The following is a 14,395-nucleotide window of genomic DNA, read 5'->3' as shown; positions in this document are numbered from 1 at the left end:
ATTTATTAATGTTTGCAACTGTTTTGTCAACCTGCAAATTTTTCCAGGTTAGCCAAATGGTGGTTGCGATTTTGTCAGAGTCCGGCATTCATCTGGAAGATGAAGTTCTCAAAACCATTATTGATAAGGCAAATTTTTGCAGTAACATTTTTTTTTTTGGCTTCTGCTTTTATTTGATCTTGGATTCATACTTTTATCACAAATATAATTTTTGTTAGAGAAGACAAGGATGGCAAGATAAGTAAAGAAGAATTGAGGGCATGAAACTGGGTGATTTAAATGTGAATCGCTGTTTTTTCAGCTAGCCATATCTTTCTCTTTGTTTGGATCTTCATTCATTACCTCAATAACAATGAATGAAATCATCTTTTTACATTTCTTATCTTCATTAACATCTCTGTTGTGCATGAAATTTTATGAAGGGTCTTCGTCACTCAAGTTCAATTCATTAGGTTGTTATACAGAATTACTGTCTAGCAGTTTATATCCTCCTCCACCTTTCTTCTAACATGATATATAGTTAAAGATTACATCAACATATGCATATTTTGTTTGAACATGCAATTCAAACAGAAAAAAATTTTGTAAGCCAAGATTGAATCTTTGAACATGCAATTCCTCAACTTCTCCCAACGTATATGCCACTAAGTCTATGTTGCTGTCATTATAAAATAGCGCGTAGGTGCAGGATAATTGAATGCTTCAACGCGGGCATTTAACGTATTTATTTCTGTATTGCTATCTGTCTAATAATATAATGATTTAAGTGAAAAAAAATTGACATTTATCAATGGACTGAATGGAGAAAGTTGCCAAGACGGACCTGCTCTAAAAGAAAAGAAAAAACGGTGACATTAAATTTGGTAACCAGTTCATGCTAAACTGAAATTCCTTTGATGTATCAATATACTTCAATACTTCCATCAAAGCATTACTTGTGTACGGCTTTGGCTTAGTTTCAGACTGGCTTTGAATCTCAACATGAACATCCTTCAAGTAATGTCTCCAGCATCTGAAACCAGTTTCATCTTCACAGCAGGCAGGGTTTTCTTCTCTTTCAAGTAATTCATGACAAAGGAACTGCAAGTTCATAAAAATTAAACACAGTTACATCAGAAGCTACCGAAAACTGATGTATTTAATTGATTTCCCCTCTAGTATAATAAATTATTGTAACCTTCCTTTTAAAAAATCCTTCTGCACAATTCTATACATGCGAAAAACATATATATATATATATATATATATATATACATATATACATATATATATAGGGATAGATTATTCTATCTATCATTTTTTCTGCCTACCATTGTCTACCACCCTCCAACATCGTTAGATCAGAATCTCAAGAAGAGAGAGAAAGATAAATGTTAGTTAACTTTATCAATATACTCTTTCTTCTTCACATTTATCGCCACCCCATAACATAATGGAGAATAGCTAATAATAAGGACTCCCCTAAAAAAAATGGGTAATAAAAAACCGAACATTGTGGGGTTTTATCATGAATCCACTTGTTTTATATGACTTATTACTACCCCTTTCTTTCTTTGGTATTTGGGGGCATGGATCAAGTGTTCATTCGAATTGGCAGTGGATTCTTTCGCTTTCTTATTTTATTAGGTTTCTGTTTTCTTTCTAAATTAAAGATTATTATCATAAAGATTATTATCATATAGGGTTTGACGAAACGAATGATAATGAGGTGAAGCTGAGTTCAAACTTGGTAGTTAAACTCTACTGCGGTGACGATACTGTAGGGGTGGTCCTTTCTTATTCGTTTTTCAATATGAAAAACAAATAAGAATGAAAAAATTTATATATATATATATATATATATATATATATATATATATATATTATATATATATACACATGCAGAATGAGGTAACTAAATTTTCTTACAACTTCAAATCAAGCCAACGTAATTTTAAGTTTTAACAGATTTCAATTGAGGTCAACATATTTTGTTCAATATTTTAGTCTGTGTTTACTCTAAAAAATGAAATTGGTTTTCATATTACCTTTATGAATTCCCTGTTTCTGGGAAGTGTTTCTACACGTAGAATAGCTGGATGACAACTGCAAAGTGATCCATCTAAAAGGTATGGATAAGCATATGCAGGAGTTAATGAGCCAAGAGACCACTTCAGGAATTTAACTTTGGGAGGTGGAGAATCAAATTGTACTTGTTGTACTTGCCCTGGCCAGAGAATCTCCTGTGCTTTGAAACACTAGTTGAAAAACCAAAAAATTAAGAACACTCGAATATTCACAAACTTCAAATAAGACATCAACATAAATACATAATATATAATTTTGTGAAAGTATACCTGTCCATAAAGATAACTTAAATGCACCATTGGTTGGTTGAACATCTCAATACAACTCCTCACAGCAACATCAAGACCAGGGCGACCTCCAAGAAGTAGTTTGAGTGTGACAGATGGTTTTACAAGAGATTCCATACCATTAAAAGTTGGAATAACATAACCTTCATAATTGAGCTGCTCAAGTTTTTGGGCATCAACCTCAATCTCCAGTGGTCTTTCATGACCCTTGTTTGACAAGGACATATTTCTAAGATGAGAACACGCAACCTTTATCCTAGTACATATGTAGAAGCACAGGTCCAAAATCTCCAAACGGGGATGTTCAAAAACAAATTTTGATCCGTATTTACTAGACCATGTGACACAATCAGAAACATACACATTAACTGACCCATTTAATCGTAAGATGAGGGTACGAAGATTTGGTGCTTCAATCACAAGCCTTTCATCAAGTTTTTGTTCAACTTCAACATAAATAAGCCGGGGAAGGTTGCAAATTCTAAGGGATCCCATCCTACCAATTTCTTTGAAAACAACTTTCTCAAGTAACGGGGAGAAAGATAGGATCTTCTCAACAATATAACTACTTGCTTCAACCCTCAACAAAGCTAGCTCTTTAAGGCAATTAAATGGTGCATGATCAATAGGAAATGATGATTCTCTACGGATAGAACAGCCCTCTATATGTAATGTGAGTAAGTATTTTGAAGAAAAAATTACCAGAGGCAGAGTGTACATTATGTTTGAAAGAACTAGTTTCAAATGTTTGACACAGTTTTTCAGAACCAAATTGATCCAATCATTGATGAAATCAATAATAGTCATGCAGTGCATACCATTGTTGTAAAAGGGGTGTCTTACTTCAACCAAGTTCAAGTCCAATATGAAGCTATGAATGATTGCCTTTTCCTCTAGGGATCGTAGTGTGGACAATGAATCATCAACCCAAGACATGAACTCTTCGAGACTCTGACTCTGAGTATTCTCATTGAAGGAGAATTGCAACACAGAGAGTGAATTCCAAAGGTTACGCCAATTCTTTGAGACAGTGCTCATGCGGGCAGCATCAGCTGTTGGTAAGAATAGAAGGATGTGCTGCAAAATGGGGTCTGGCAACTTTGTTATCATATCACCATCACTCTCATTGATATCTTCATCATCCTTTTGACACCCCAATGACCCTTCCACCATTCTTTTCATTGGAATCACAATGTTGAGATCACAAGAAAAGGGTTCTCTCCCTTTATATCTTTGGTTGTTCCCACTAATTGGCAAGTTGGTTTCAATTAAGTAGATAAAGCTCACAAGAAAACGGAAAAAGGGGAAGACGAAACAAAAAAGTAAAATCGATCCTCAACACCCAAAACCATTATGGTGGTTATATTATAAGCAAGAAGAATACGAGAAATTAGAACAAGAGGACACACACACGGAGAAAACCGGCGGCGGAAGGAAATATATATTTTAATGGTTCAGTGTTTGTCAAGGAAGTAAGTTATGTCATTTTAAGAGAGAGATAGACACAAAAAAAGTGAGTAGTTTTTTTTAATTTAAAATTCAAATTTTTTGTATCTGTATCTGTATCTCTCTCAAAATAATATATTTTTCTGTTATTTAAAATGACAAACATTTTTCTCATATTTTAAACAAATAATGTTTATCTTTGTGCATTAGGGAAAATTATTTATGCTGTCAAATAGATATAAAATTGTCTATAATGAGTTTAAAATGAGTAGTTTTGGGTTATAAAATTATGAAATTATAATGATAAAGATTAATATAACTGTAATATATTAAAATTATAAAAATATTTTACTTTATATTCAAAATAATGTAATTTTGAATTTAAGCAAGATAAGTTGATAACTTATCTTTATCCTTAGTATTACTAGCAATTGCTATTAAATTAGAATCGCACCGCCCCAGCAACCGATTTAATTGGAAACTGTTGGGATATATACTTTAAAACTTTTATCTGCGGTTTTAAGTTTCAAATATTTACTCTGAAGCACAAATCTCATATTTAAATGCTTGATTTTTTTTTTCCGTTTCAAATTATTGTAAACTAAATTCTCCAGAACTGTTACGATTTTTTTAATGATTATTATCTTTTCTCTAATATAACTAATTTATCTCCACACTTAATTGGTACTGTTGGATTGGGAATTAATCTTATAAAAGTCTACTTAATGGCGAGTGTGACACTATGAAGAAATTTAGGTGGTACGAATATTGCATTTAATCCGGCCCCTTATGAATATAATTAACTGAAATAATAATTTACATATTAAAATAATTAAAATAATGAAGGATAGCTAACAAAGTTTAATTCTAATACATATTAATACAAAATTTGTTTATATTGTCATTCCTTCTTGTGTTAACATCTTATTTATGATTTTAACTAGGTTAACAAAACTAAATATTAACTTTATCAAATGATATGGCAACACATTATGCATAACACTTCATCTTTGATCTCAGAAAAGTCTCAGTGTTTTAATTATAAAAACCATAAAAAGGAAGAGCAAAGGAAGGACGATGGTTCATAATTTAGACACCTGGGCCAAAACCGACATGAATAGACAAAATAAATACGGTGTTATTTAATAAAATATAATTTTAACTGAGACAAACAAGTAATTTCAAATGGTATTACTATTTAAAAAAAGGCTTAGGAGTATTTCTTATTATAAAACAAATCTTAAAGTTTTTCCTATAGTTTCATGATTTAGATATTTACTAAAAGCTCAAGTCTCACCTTTAAATGCTTGAAAGGTTTTTTTTAAGATAAGATATTGAAAAAAATATTTCTGCAGTTACTGCATTTATTCCCAAAACGACATTTTGTTATTGAAATCTTAAAAAATTATAAATATAAAGACTATTATAACCCTGAAATAAATTAAAATTACAAAAATACCATGATTTTTACCCAAAACGATGTCGTATTAGGCTTATTGCATATAACTTATCTATAATAACTGCAGGAAAAACAAACCCATTAAAAAAATCCTCAAGTTGTTGCGAGACTAAATTCTCAAGAACTGTTACCATTAAAAAAATCCCTTTAATAATTTTTTTAATATTTGAACTTTAATCTTATTTTTTAAAAAAATTCATCCTAGATTAATTTGATTTGAATTAGGCACTACAAGAAGACTAACAAAACTCTCGCGATCAAATATTTAATACAACTATGTACCAAGACTCAAATTCGATACTACTACAACAAACTCCAGTTTATCACCACACTTGATTGTTTATGCCTGGGCTAGTTAATTCGCTGAATGGGGATTAATCTTACAAAAGTCTACTTCATAGCGCGCGTATGTACGTACATTTGACAAAATTTGGGTGGTACGAAGATTACATTTCATTCGGACCATTATGAATATAATTAATTGAAATAATAATTTATATAGTAAAATAATTAAAACGATGAAAGATAAGCTAACTAAGTTTAACACTAATACAATATTAATATAAAATTTGTTTATATTATCAGCCCATCTAGTCTAATAAATCTAACTATGTTAACAAATGTATAAATATTAACTTTATCGAATGATGTGACAACACATAATTATATATACGAATTTTATTTTATTTTTAACATTGATAAGCAACAAAATTAAATTATAGTAAAAATATGATTTCTTTTGGGAATAGGTTATTCTACCTATTATTTTTTCTGCCTACCTTTACCTACCGCCTTTTAATACCGTTAGATCATAATCTCAATAAGAAAGAGAAATGAAAAATGTAATTGAAATTCTAATCTAACGGTGTTATAAGATGATAGGCAAAAGTAGGCAGAAAAAATGATAAGTAAAATAACCTATCTCTTCTTTTTTGTATAATAAACGAATATCTAGCCCAATCACAACTAAATCACAATCACAAGATCAAAAGCAACACCAGTACAATCAATCATAAAGGAATCGGAAAATGTAAACATAAAGGGGAAGTGAATCTAAAATTAGAAACCAGTAGCAGAACCATGACCAACCCAGCTAAACCCTAAAAGTATGCTGGTAAATAGCCTCTCAACTCCTGCTGAGAAGCTCTTTGATCATAACCAAGATACGCCAAGGAGGACCACTCGAATGATGACCTCGAGTCCTTTGCCATATTAATTAAGGGAAATATTTTTCTCATGTTGCAACACATAAAAAAGTGAGTGAGACCCACTAAAATGAAGAGAGAGAAAAGAAAAAAGTGAGTCCTACTCACTTTTTGTATGTTGCATGAGACAAATGTTGCATGAGACAATTTGTTTCATGCAACATAAAAAAAACATATCCCATTAATTAATCGGTTATTTGAGTACTGTTGGATACATTCATTCCCAATTCAATGTGATGTGTATAGGGTTCACATCGATTTTATTCTACACATCTAAATATAATTTAATAACATCACAGACAATTAGAAGAAATAAAAGGCGTGCAAACAATTGTTAACACAACTATTTACAGGTTTAAAGCCAAAACCTGATGGTAAAAAAACGAGGGTAGAAGAGGCTTTGCCTGGCTCGGCTTTGAAAATTTGTAGTGTGTGCGAAGAAACAATATTAAGTTTGAGGACTGAACTGAACAATTCGTCAAGATATCTTACCGAGGCATCCCTTATTTCACAAAACGGCATGCAACATTTCAAGCAGGGATTCACGATCCATCTAGCAAACTAAAATTGTAGCCATTTGTAAGTCCGTAACAATCCATGCGTACCAACAATGCTTTCATTCCCGGTCTCTCAATAATATGATCCAACACAACAAAGGCAGACTAACATGTTTTCTTGATCCATCACAGCTAGGTAAAATTTATCCGTTCACATGCGATCAACCATTCTTAAGCCCACAATAAGCATCATTCCATTTTGCATTTTGAAATAACAAGGAACCTACTCGTGTTCCTCAAAATCTCACAACACTATGATCAAAAGACATATACGGGAATTTTTCCTTACTTTTCAGACCCGAACAAGATTCCCAGTCTTTCATCTGCAACCATAATAAATATAACGTTAGGTAGAAATATAAATATGTATACAAAGTTCAGCGGGAAAGAAATCCATGAAAAAAAATCATAATAAAAGACAAATGCAAGAACATTCTTCTAAATGCTATATTCTATAGAAATAGCAGTATCAAAACAAAATAAAATGACCGTTTGTATGATAAGTGAACAAATCTTGTTCAAAATTATGAGTACTAAGTATGCAACACACAAGACTGCTAGCATCCATCACCCTGATAGAGTATTACCAGAAACCTCAAGATTCATAAGGTTAATTGCTTATGTTCTTGTAAAAAAGAAATGAATTCTGGTATTTTTCTATCTAGGTGGAAACCAAATTATTATAGGTAACCCTAAGACCTTTATCTCACCAGGGAAACTAACCATTCATCTTTTCCACTTAATACTATTACAATCAAGCTTATTCCAGAGAGAGTTATGATTCCAAGTCATAAAATTCATGTTCAAATCAGCAATAATAACTAAAACACAACCTAAATAATCTAAACCCAGCTTAATGTCCTTCAGTAAGAACTCAACTTTAGCTACATATGCATCCAAGTTAACTAGGTGATCAGGCAAATCCAGAAGCAATTAACAATATGGGATGATTTAATTGTTATCCAGATTTTTTATGTATACAAATCAAGATCTCAATTTTCCTTTGCCATATTAGAAGTCTAATAACAATAGAAACCTATAGAAATAGCATGTACAGAAGGATTTCCACCCTACAACTTCAGACAGCTCCAAGTACTTGACGAATCATTTGGCCCATAGAAGATATTGGTTATTGTTAGAGATGAATATAAAATCATTCATGTATCCTCACCTAAGAGCTTAAGCTTTTGGGAAAGTTGGTTCATGACATGGTATCCAAATCCTGACGAGAGAAAACCCTATTTCGTGCCAACCAAGGGCACCCGTTGCCCACAGGTGACAAATTTTCCAAAACCCATGTCTTCACTTCAGTTTCTCATCGTTGTCCTTCCGGCAGTCAGCACGTAGTTTTCTAACCACCGTCCATCCATTTTCCAACCACTATATGTCACCGACAACAACTATTCCAGCCGGCAACCCCTGAATTTGATGTGCGTCCTCCAACCTCCGATCACACCCACGCGTGCATTTTCTTGTCTATGGCCCCCCGTCCCTTCACTTATTCCGCCACATGTGGCAGCACGTGGAGTCCTATTTCAAGCCGTGTTTGGTATACGTGAGTTCATCCAAATATATTCCCGGATCCGCCCTATTTTGTACTCGCCGCCCCCTTCAAAGTCCATTTGGAAGGGTCCCAGTCTTTGTCTCGCATTGTTTATTGCATGTCCAGCATGCACAGACCCTTCTCTTATCTAATCTGGTCCCGTCCAGCCTTCTTCTCCACTGCCTCATGTGACCCATATCTGAATCTTCTCCCCTTGTCTCTTCTATGGATGTTTTGAATACTAAGGCTCCTCTCTACTGACAAGTTGGATGGTACTATTTATGACACCTAGGCTTCCGACATTAAACTTTAGCTTATTGGACAAAACTACATAGATCACCTCACCACCAATGTTGGCTTTGTGCCTGCCACTGAGCGTCCTAGATGGACTAAGATTGATGCAAAAATGTGCATCATCATCAAACCCACTATTCACATATCTTCGAAGTAGATCTTTCGAGCTAATGCCACTTGCGAGTCTATTTGACAATAGGCCAAGGTCTTTTACACTAGTGATACTTAGCACCTTTATGGGGTTTGTCATAACCTTACGATGTCATAGCGGCAGTTTGATGGCCATATGTCTACTTATTCGGGGAAGATTCATGAGACTTTCATGACTTCAATAAGCTCCTACCCCAGAGATACCTAGACAGGTACTTTAGCAGTGAAGTATGTTTTTCATGTGATTGGCCCTTTATGGTTTGCTTCCGGAGTATCCTGTCAATCGCGATTTGATTTTGAGCTCACCCATTATCCTAGCTTTGAACACTACTTGGTACTCCTTCTCTGAATCCCGTCCAAGCATCCTCTAAGCCTGACTTGCCTCTTTTTCCTTTAAGCTTTTGTCCATGAGTTCTCGTCGTGGCCATATGTCCAGCAAACCTTGTCCTCAATGCAACCACCCCGTTGATAATTGTTGGGATCTTCATGGCCACCCTCCTTGCATTGCCAACCTTGCCTAGGCATGTTTGTCACAACCTCCTATAATTGTTGATGCCTTCCTAAAATGGTTTAAGGTCCAAAAAGCCTACAATTCCACAGCCCTTTTCGTTGGTATGTCTCAGTGGCAATCCCTTGGTCCTTGGGTTCTTAAATCTAGTTCCATTAATCATATCTCTCATAATATGTCACTATTCACCTCCTTCTCTACATCTGGCTATTTGCTCACTATCACCTTAGCTAATGGCTCCCATATACAATCCGAAGGGATTGGCACCGTCCATCTCATTCCCTCCTTCTCTATTGAGAATGTGCTTTATGTTTGTGGTTCTCCCCTTTAATCTCCCTTTATTTCCATGGTTTTCATCTAAGTCTCACGCAAGTGGTCTAGAGTTTTCATCCTTCTACCCCCGTTCATATAATAAAAAATTGAATTTAGTACAAGGTAGGTGAACTAATCATTGTTCATACTTCAAACCCAAAAGACTATTGCGTGAAAGGGATTATCGGAGATATAATATAAAACCATTCATGTGTCTTCACCTAAAAGCTTAAGCTTTTTGGAGAGTTTGTTCATGACAGTTCTATAGATATTAAATAAAATGCATTGAAAGCTAACATTAAACGTACTACTAATGATTGAATTCAGATTTTAAATACAGACCATTATATTAAATTTTCTGTTTAGATGACATCAGTAGAAACAAAATCTGAAGATGATCTAACCCTATAACCTGATTCAGGTCTGCAACAATTAAGTTTCATATTAAGTAGCATACTAAACCTTATATGATTGTAATCAGCAGGGTAACATATAGAAAGTTCTATATTTGTTACATCATTCAGACCAAGAAAGAGAAGCAGAATACTTGCCTATGGGGCTTCAGATCAACAGCTGGCCTTCAGACATAATGCAGGTCGAAAGCTTTCTCTTCCACAGTGATACTAGCAACATACGAGAATCTTGAGCATCATGGAGGATCTTGATCCATGAGATTTCCGCACCTCGACCGATATAAAGAACGATAAACTTTGTGATGGTATGAGATACAATCATACAACACTACCAGACAGTTATTTCTCTCTTTCAAGATTAAAAAGGATATACAACTGATAATATCCCCCTTAAATCCTAGAGCCAGGCAGATACCTAAATCTCATCCTATCTTCATTCAATTTCCGGTCCACTTCAAATATTTAGTTTGTAAGAGCAATAGAAGACCTATGACACTACCATCTTGCCAAGCAAATACAACACTTTCATGAACTCAGCTTCATGAAAAATGATACTTTGTAATTGATATCAATCTCAGAATAGCATTTACCAATTTAGATCACCCAGGGTCTAGCTAAACAATTTTTTTTAGAGCAAGACTAAACAGTGAACTGAAATACTTCTAAATCTGTATCCACTCCATCCACATTCGTTGTACTTGTGGTTCTCCTCAATCAACAGTAACATGACAGAATGCAAGATTATCTCAATAGGGAAATACAAGTCCCTACACATTGTTACAAATTACAATGCAAATGCGCAATAAATAACGCCACTTCAAGATAAAGGCAACAACACACTTAAACCAGCCACCCTCCATGACAGCAAAAAGCAGTTTTTACCACCAGAAACTTAGCAATAAGGAACAAAGAATGCCTGAATATTCCCAAACTCGAATATCTTGTGCAGCGTGCAGGTATGTATATTGACTCCAAAAGTCAACCTTCAATGCATGCATCTTTTCCGGCGAATGAAACAAAATAAAGTCCACTCATCACTGAGATCTTGCAACTTAATCTCCAACAAATGGGCATCCTATATATTCATACACCCCAGAAGTTAAGAGCAACATAAGTCATTCACAAATTTGTATTCCCAATAATTTGTGCAGGATGCCTCCTTTACCAGTTGCAGGACTAAACTGGCCATTGCCAAATGAAACCCACCAGGCCACCAACATCACCAGCACTCCTGGTCTAAGTTTATCCAATCTTATGAATAGTTACAAACTTAAATCTATCATTCTAACCCTAAAGAAACAAAATGCAACTTCACATTCTGTTCACTTAAGTAAATCAGAAAGTATAACCTAAAATAAATTATGCTCCTCATTCCTCTGCGTGCGATGACTGCTCTGATAGCGTAATAACTATCCACTAGATAAGACTAATTCCAAAATCACACATTTATAACCTTGACATAAAATGCATTGAACAACACCACTCATTTACCATGTTGCTAGGACTTCAACCAGAAGCACAGACAGCAACAATTGAAACGAAATAACTATATGGAGTCTTCTAATAATGCTAGCCTGACCAACCCATAATATAGGAACTTCAGCCCACATGATTCAGCACATGGGAGTTACAAAATCTCAACTCGTAATGCTGCTTTCCAGCTCATAACCAATAGAGCAGTGTCTTAACCAGGAGAAAAACTTAAAGCAATAACCAACCAAGAAAAACAACAATAACAATATGAAACATGAAATGTATCAACAGAACATAGATAAATTGAAGAAATCTGTCATAATAAGTTTTAAACTTAGAGATACTGCAGCAATGTTTTCTCTGTGAAAACAGCAAAGCAACACTAAAACATATATATGCCAGTTTAGGGCTAACAACATACTAAACTTAGAGATAAAATGACCATTGATGCGGCATGCATACACAGAAGGAAATCAAACTCAATCTCAGCTATTCTGATAACAGAAAGCCTAAAGATGGCAAGCCTCATCACCAACAGCAATCACTTGAATGTCAACGACGATTTGGGCGAAGCTTCTCATGCCCTTTCCTTGAAGCAGCGCCTGCCCCATACAGAGGACCTTTCTCTGCCCCACCCTAAACAGAAGCATTTCAAAAGTAAATGAAAGCTTCAAAAATTGAGTGCAAAATCATAAATTTGTAAATTAAGGAAAGCACATACCAGGTGAACACCATATCCATCAGAATATGGAGCTGGAAAGCCTCCCTCTGGGCTACCAAACTTTGTTCCATAAGGCCCACCTACATAAATAAAGCAAACATGAAAAAAAAAATTGAACATGAGAACAAGAACAACATCTCTGTAAACTGGAATTATATGGGCCAGGCTGGCTTTCCAACAACGATTAATGATTTCAGTTTTTAGGCTCTGATGCAAGGATACTCCAAGATTGGTGGCGTATCCATATCATATCCGTATCCAATATCGATACTCATATGATACTGCTGCAACCATCATATTTGCATATCATGTCATATCGGATGCTCCGTACCTGCACCCATAATTCTTCTAACAACACATATTGCTATACATACACAGGGATGTATCTATTGAAAGATAACAAATTATGCTACTGACAACAAAACAAACAAGTCATACCAGCACCCCAATGTCTGCCATCAGCACTAGCAAGCTCAGCACGTAATTTCTCAACTTCCCGAGCCATGGAAACCAAGTTTTTCTCCATCGACTGCCTCTGTTCCATGAACTCTATGTTTGCCTTCTTTTCATAATCCACCATGGTTCTAGGAAAGAAAAATGTAATTATCATCAGCTTAAGCGAACAAATGCATAAATGCCTATCACAAAAGGGATTGAAAATATAAAATAGAAACCCCATTAGCAATTGAGCCACACACCTAGCACGCATTAGCTCTTGGTGCATGCCATCAATCTCACCCCTCAACAGAGGAATTTGTTGATTATCAGATTGTAACCTTGCAACATCTTGCGTGAGTGTCTGAACCTTCCCTGTAAGATCTTGTTTGAGATTATTCAGTTTCTGAACTTCAGCTCGCAGTTGTATAACCTCATTCTTTAAGGGCTCAGTTGCCCTGAGGTCAGACTCCAACTTCATGCCTTTCTCAATAAGCTCCCTTGAATGCAGCTCCTGTTCGGCACGAATATCACCTATGGCCAGATTCATGCGATGAAGCTCCTCCTTTGCAGCTGCAAGGTCTCGCTGCAATGCCATTCTGTCGTCAAGCAGCCTCCTGTTATCTTCCACTAGCCTCCGCAATTCCGCATGCTGTAATTCAAGTTCTTCTTCCAACAGAGCCGGATGAGGAGGAATCGGCGGGCGTGGCATGGGAGGCACGCGAGCATAAGGCCCTTCCGGTGGGTAACCCCTTCGGCCATTCATATGTTCTCTGTGAACACGGTGTCTTGCTGCCATTTCAAGTGACCTAAAAGGAAAAACACAGACACAGTTACAATTACAATCATGTTGATATTCTCACAAAGTGAGCATTAGCAATGAAACCATCACTGAGAATTTCGAAAGACCCAAATTGTTAGCATCATTAGCATACGAGGTTCCCGAAGCATGTATGACTGCCGAGTAACGAACACGAAATTTAGAATCGAAAACATCAAAGTTATTGTGTTGGTGACCTAACGTGATCACAAGACAAGACAGGTACACAAACACAATAAGAAAAAACTCAAAAAAAAAAAAAAATACAGAATAAAAAATGCAACAAAAATAAAAATAAAAAATCCATAAACAGATAATCTAAAATAAATATATGCTTGAGAACGAAACCGAAATCTACCACGATTTCATTGATAAAGGGGAAGAAAAAGGAATCAAAGTGAAGAGAAAAGCGAACCTTGAGAGAACCGAGAAATTGGTCTTCGAACAAACTCAACGCACAACGCAGAGAATAAAAGGATCGATGGAAGCCAATATCCCACTAACCCTCCCCAGTCCCCACAATTTGTTTACTCAAACGGCGTCGTAAAAGGATTATATATTCTTTTTTGTTATTGGGTCGTATAATGTTCACTCCATTTGGTTTTGAGTCCTGTACAACCTTTGCGGCCCAGGTTCATCCCAAATCAACATTTACCCAATTTATATACGGAGAGAGGTTATACTTACTACTTATTTTTTTTACTA

General features: G+C 35.2%; 2 protein-coding genes across 5 annotated transcripts; both read right to left on the bottom strand.

Annotated features, from left to right (window-relative positions):
* Positions 1-785: 785 nt before the first annotated feature.
* Positions 786-3,527, bottom strand: LOC133313714 (putative F-box/FBD/LRR-repeat protein At2g05300). Its single transcript, XM_061515122.1, has 3 exons — positions 2,337-3,527; positions 2,028-2,237; positions 786-1,080 (listed from the first exon to the last, which is right to left on the bottom strand). The coding sequence occupies exons 1-3, from the start codon at positions 3,525-3,527 to the stop codon at positions 829-831; spliced, it is 1,653 nt and encodes a 550-aa protein (XP_061371106.1). The 3' UTR covers positions 786-828.
* Positions 3,528-6,281: 2,754 nt separating this feature from the next.
* LOC133313692 (protein FLX-like 3) lies at positions 6,282-14,210 on the bottom strand. Of its 4 annotated transcripts, none has more exons than XR_009751845.1 (6): positions 14,106-14,210; positions 13,134-13,679; positions 12,874-13,019; positions 12,436-12,515; positions 12,136-12,350; positions 6,282-7,344 (listed from the first exon to the last, which is right to left on the bottom strand). XR_009751845.1 is itself a non-coding variant. In XM_061515093.1 (6 exons), the coding sequence occupies exons 2-5, from the start codon at positions 13,667-13,669 to the stop codon at positions 12,267-12,269; spliced, it is 846 nt and encodes a 281-aa protein (XP_061371077.1). In that variant the 5' UTR covers positions 13,670-13,679; positions 14,106-14,210; the 3' UTR covers positions 6,282-7,344; positions 12,247-12,266. The 4 variants fall into 4 exon arrangements, 2 of the variants coding, with proteins under 2 accessions (XP_061371077.1, XP_061371076.1); XR_009751846.1 differs by having other exon boundaries at positions 12,177-12,350; XM_061515093.1 differs by having other exon boundaries at positions 12,247-12,350.
* Positions 14,211-14,395: the final 185 nt, after the last annotated feature.

Source organism: Gastrolobium bilobum, unplaced genomic scaffold (genome assembly GCF_033153095.1).
Source record: "Gastrolobium bilobum isolate Gb01-03AN ecotype WA unplaced genomic scaffold, APGP_CSIRO_Gbil_v1 utg18832, whole genome shotgun sequence".
NCBI classification, from domain to species: Eukaryota; Viridiplantae; Streptophyta; class Magnoliopsida; order Fabales; family Fabaceae; genus Gastrolobium; species Gastrolobium bilobum.
The sequence above is the reverse complement of the archived record's forward strand: the minus strand, read 5'-3'. Positions and strand labels throughout refer to the sequence as shown.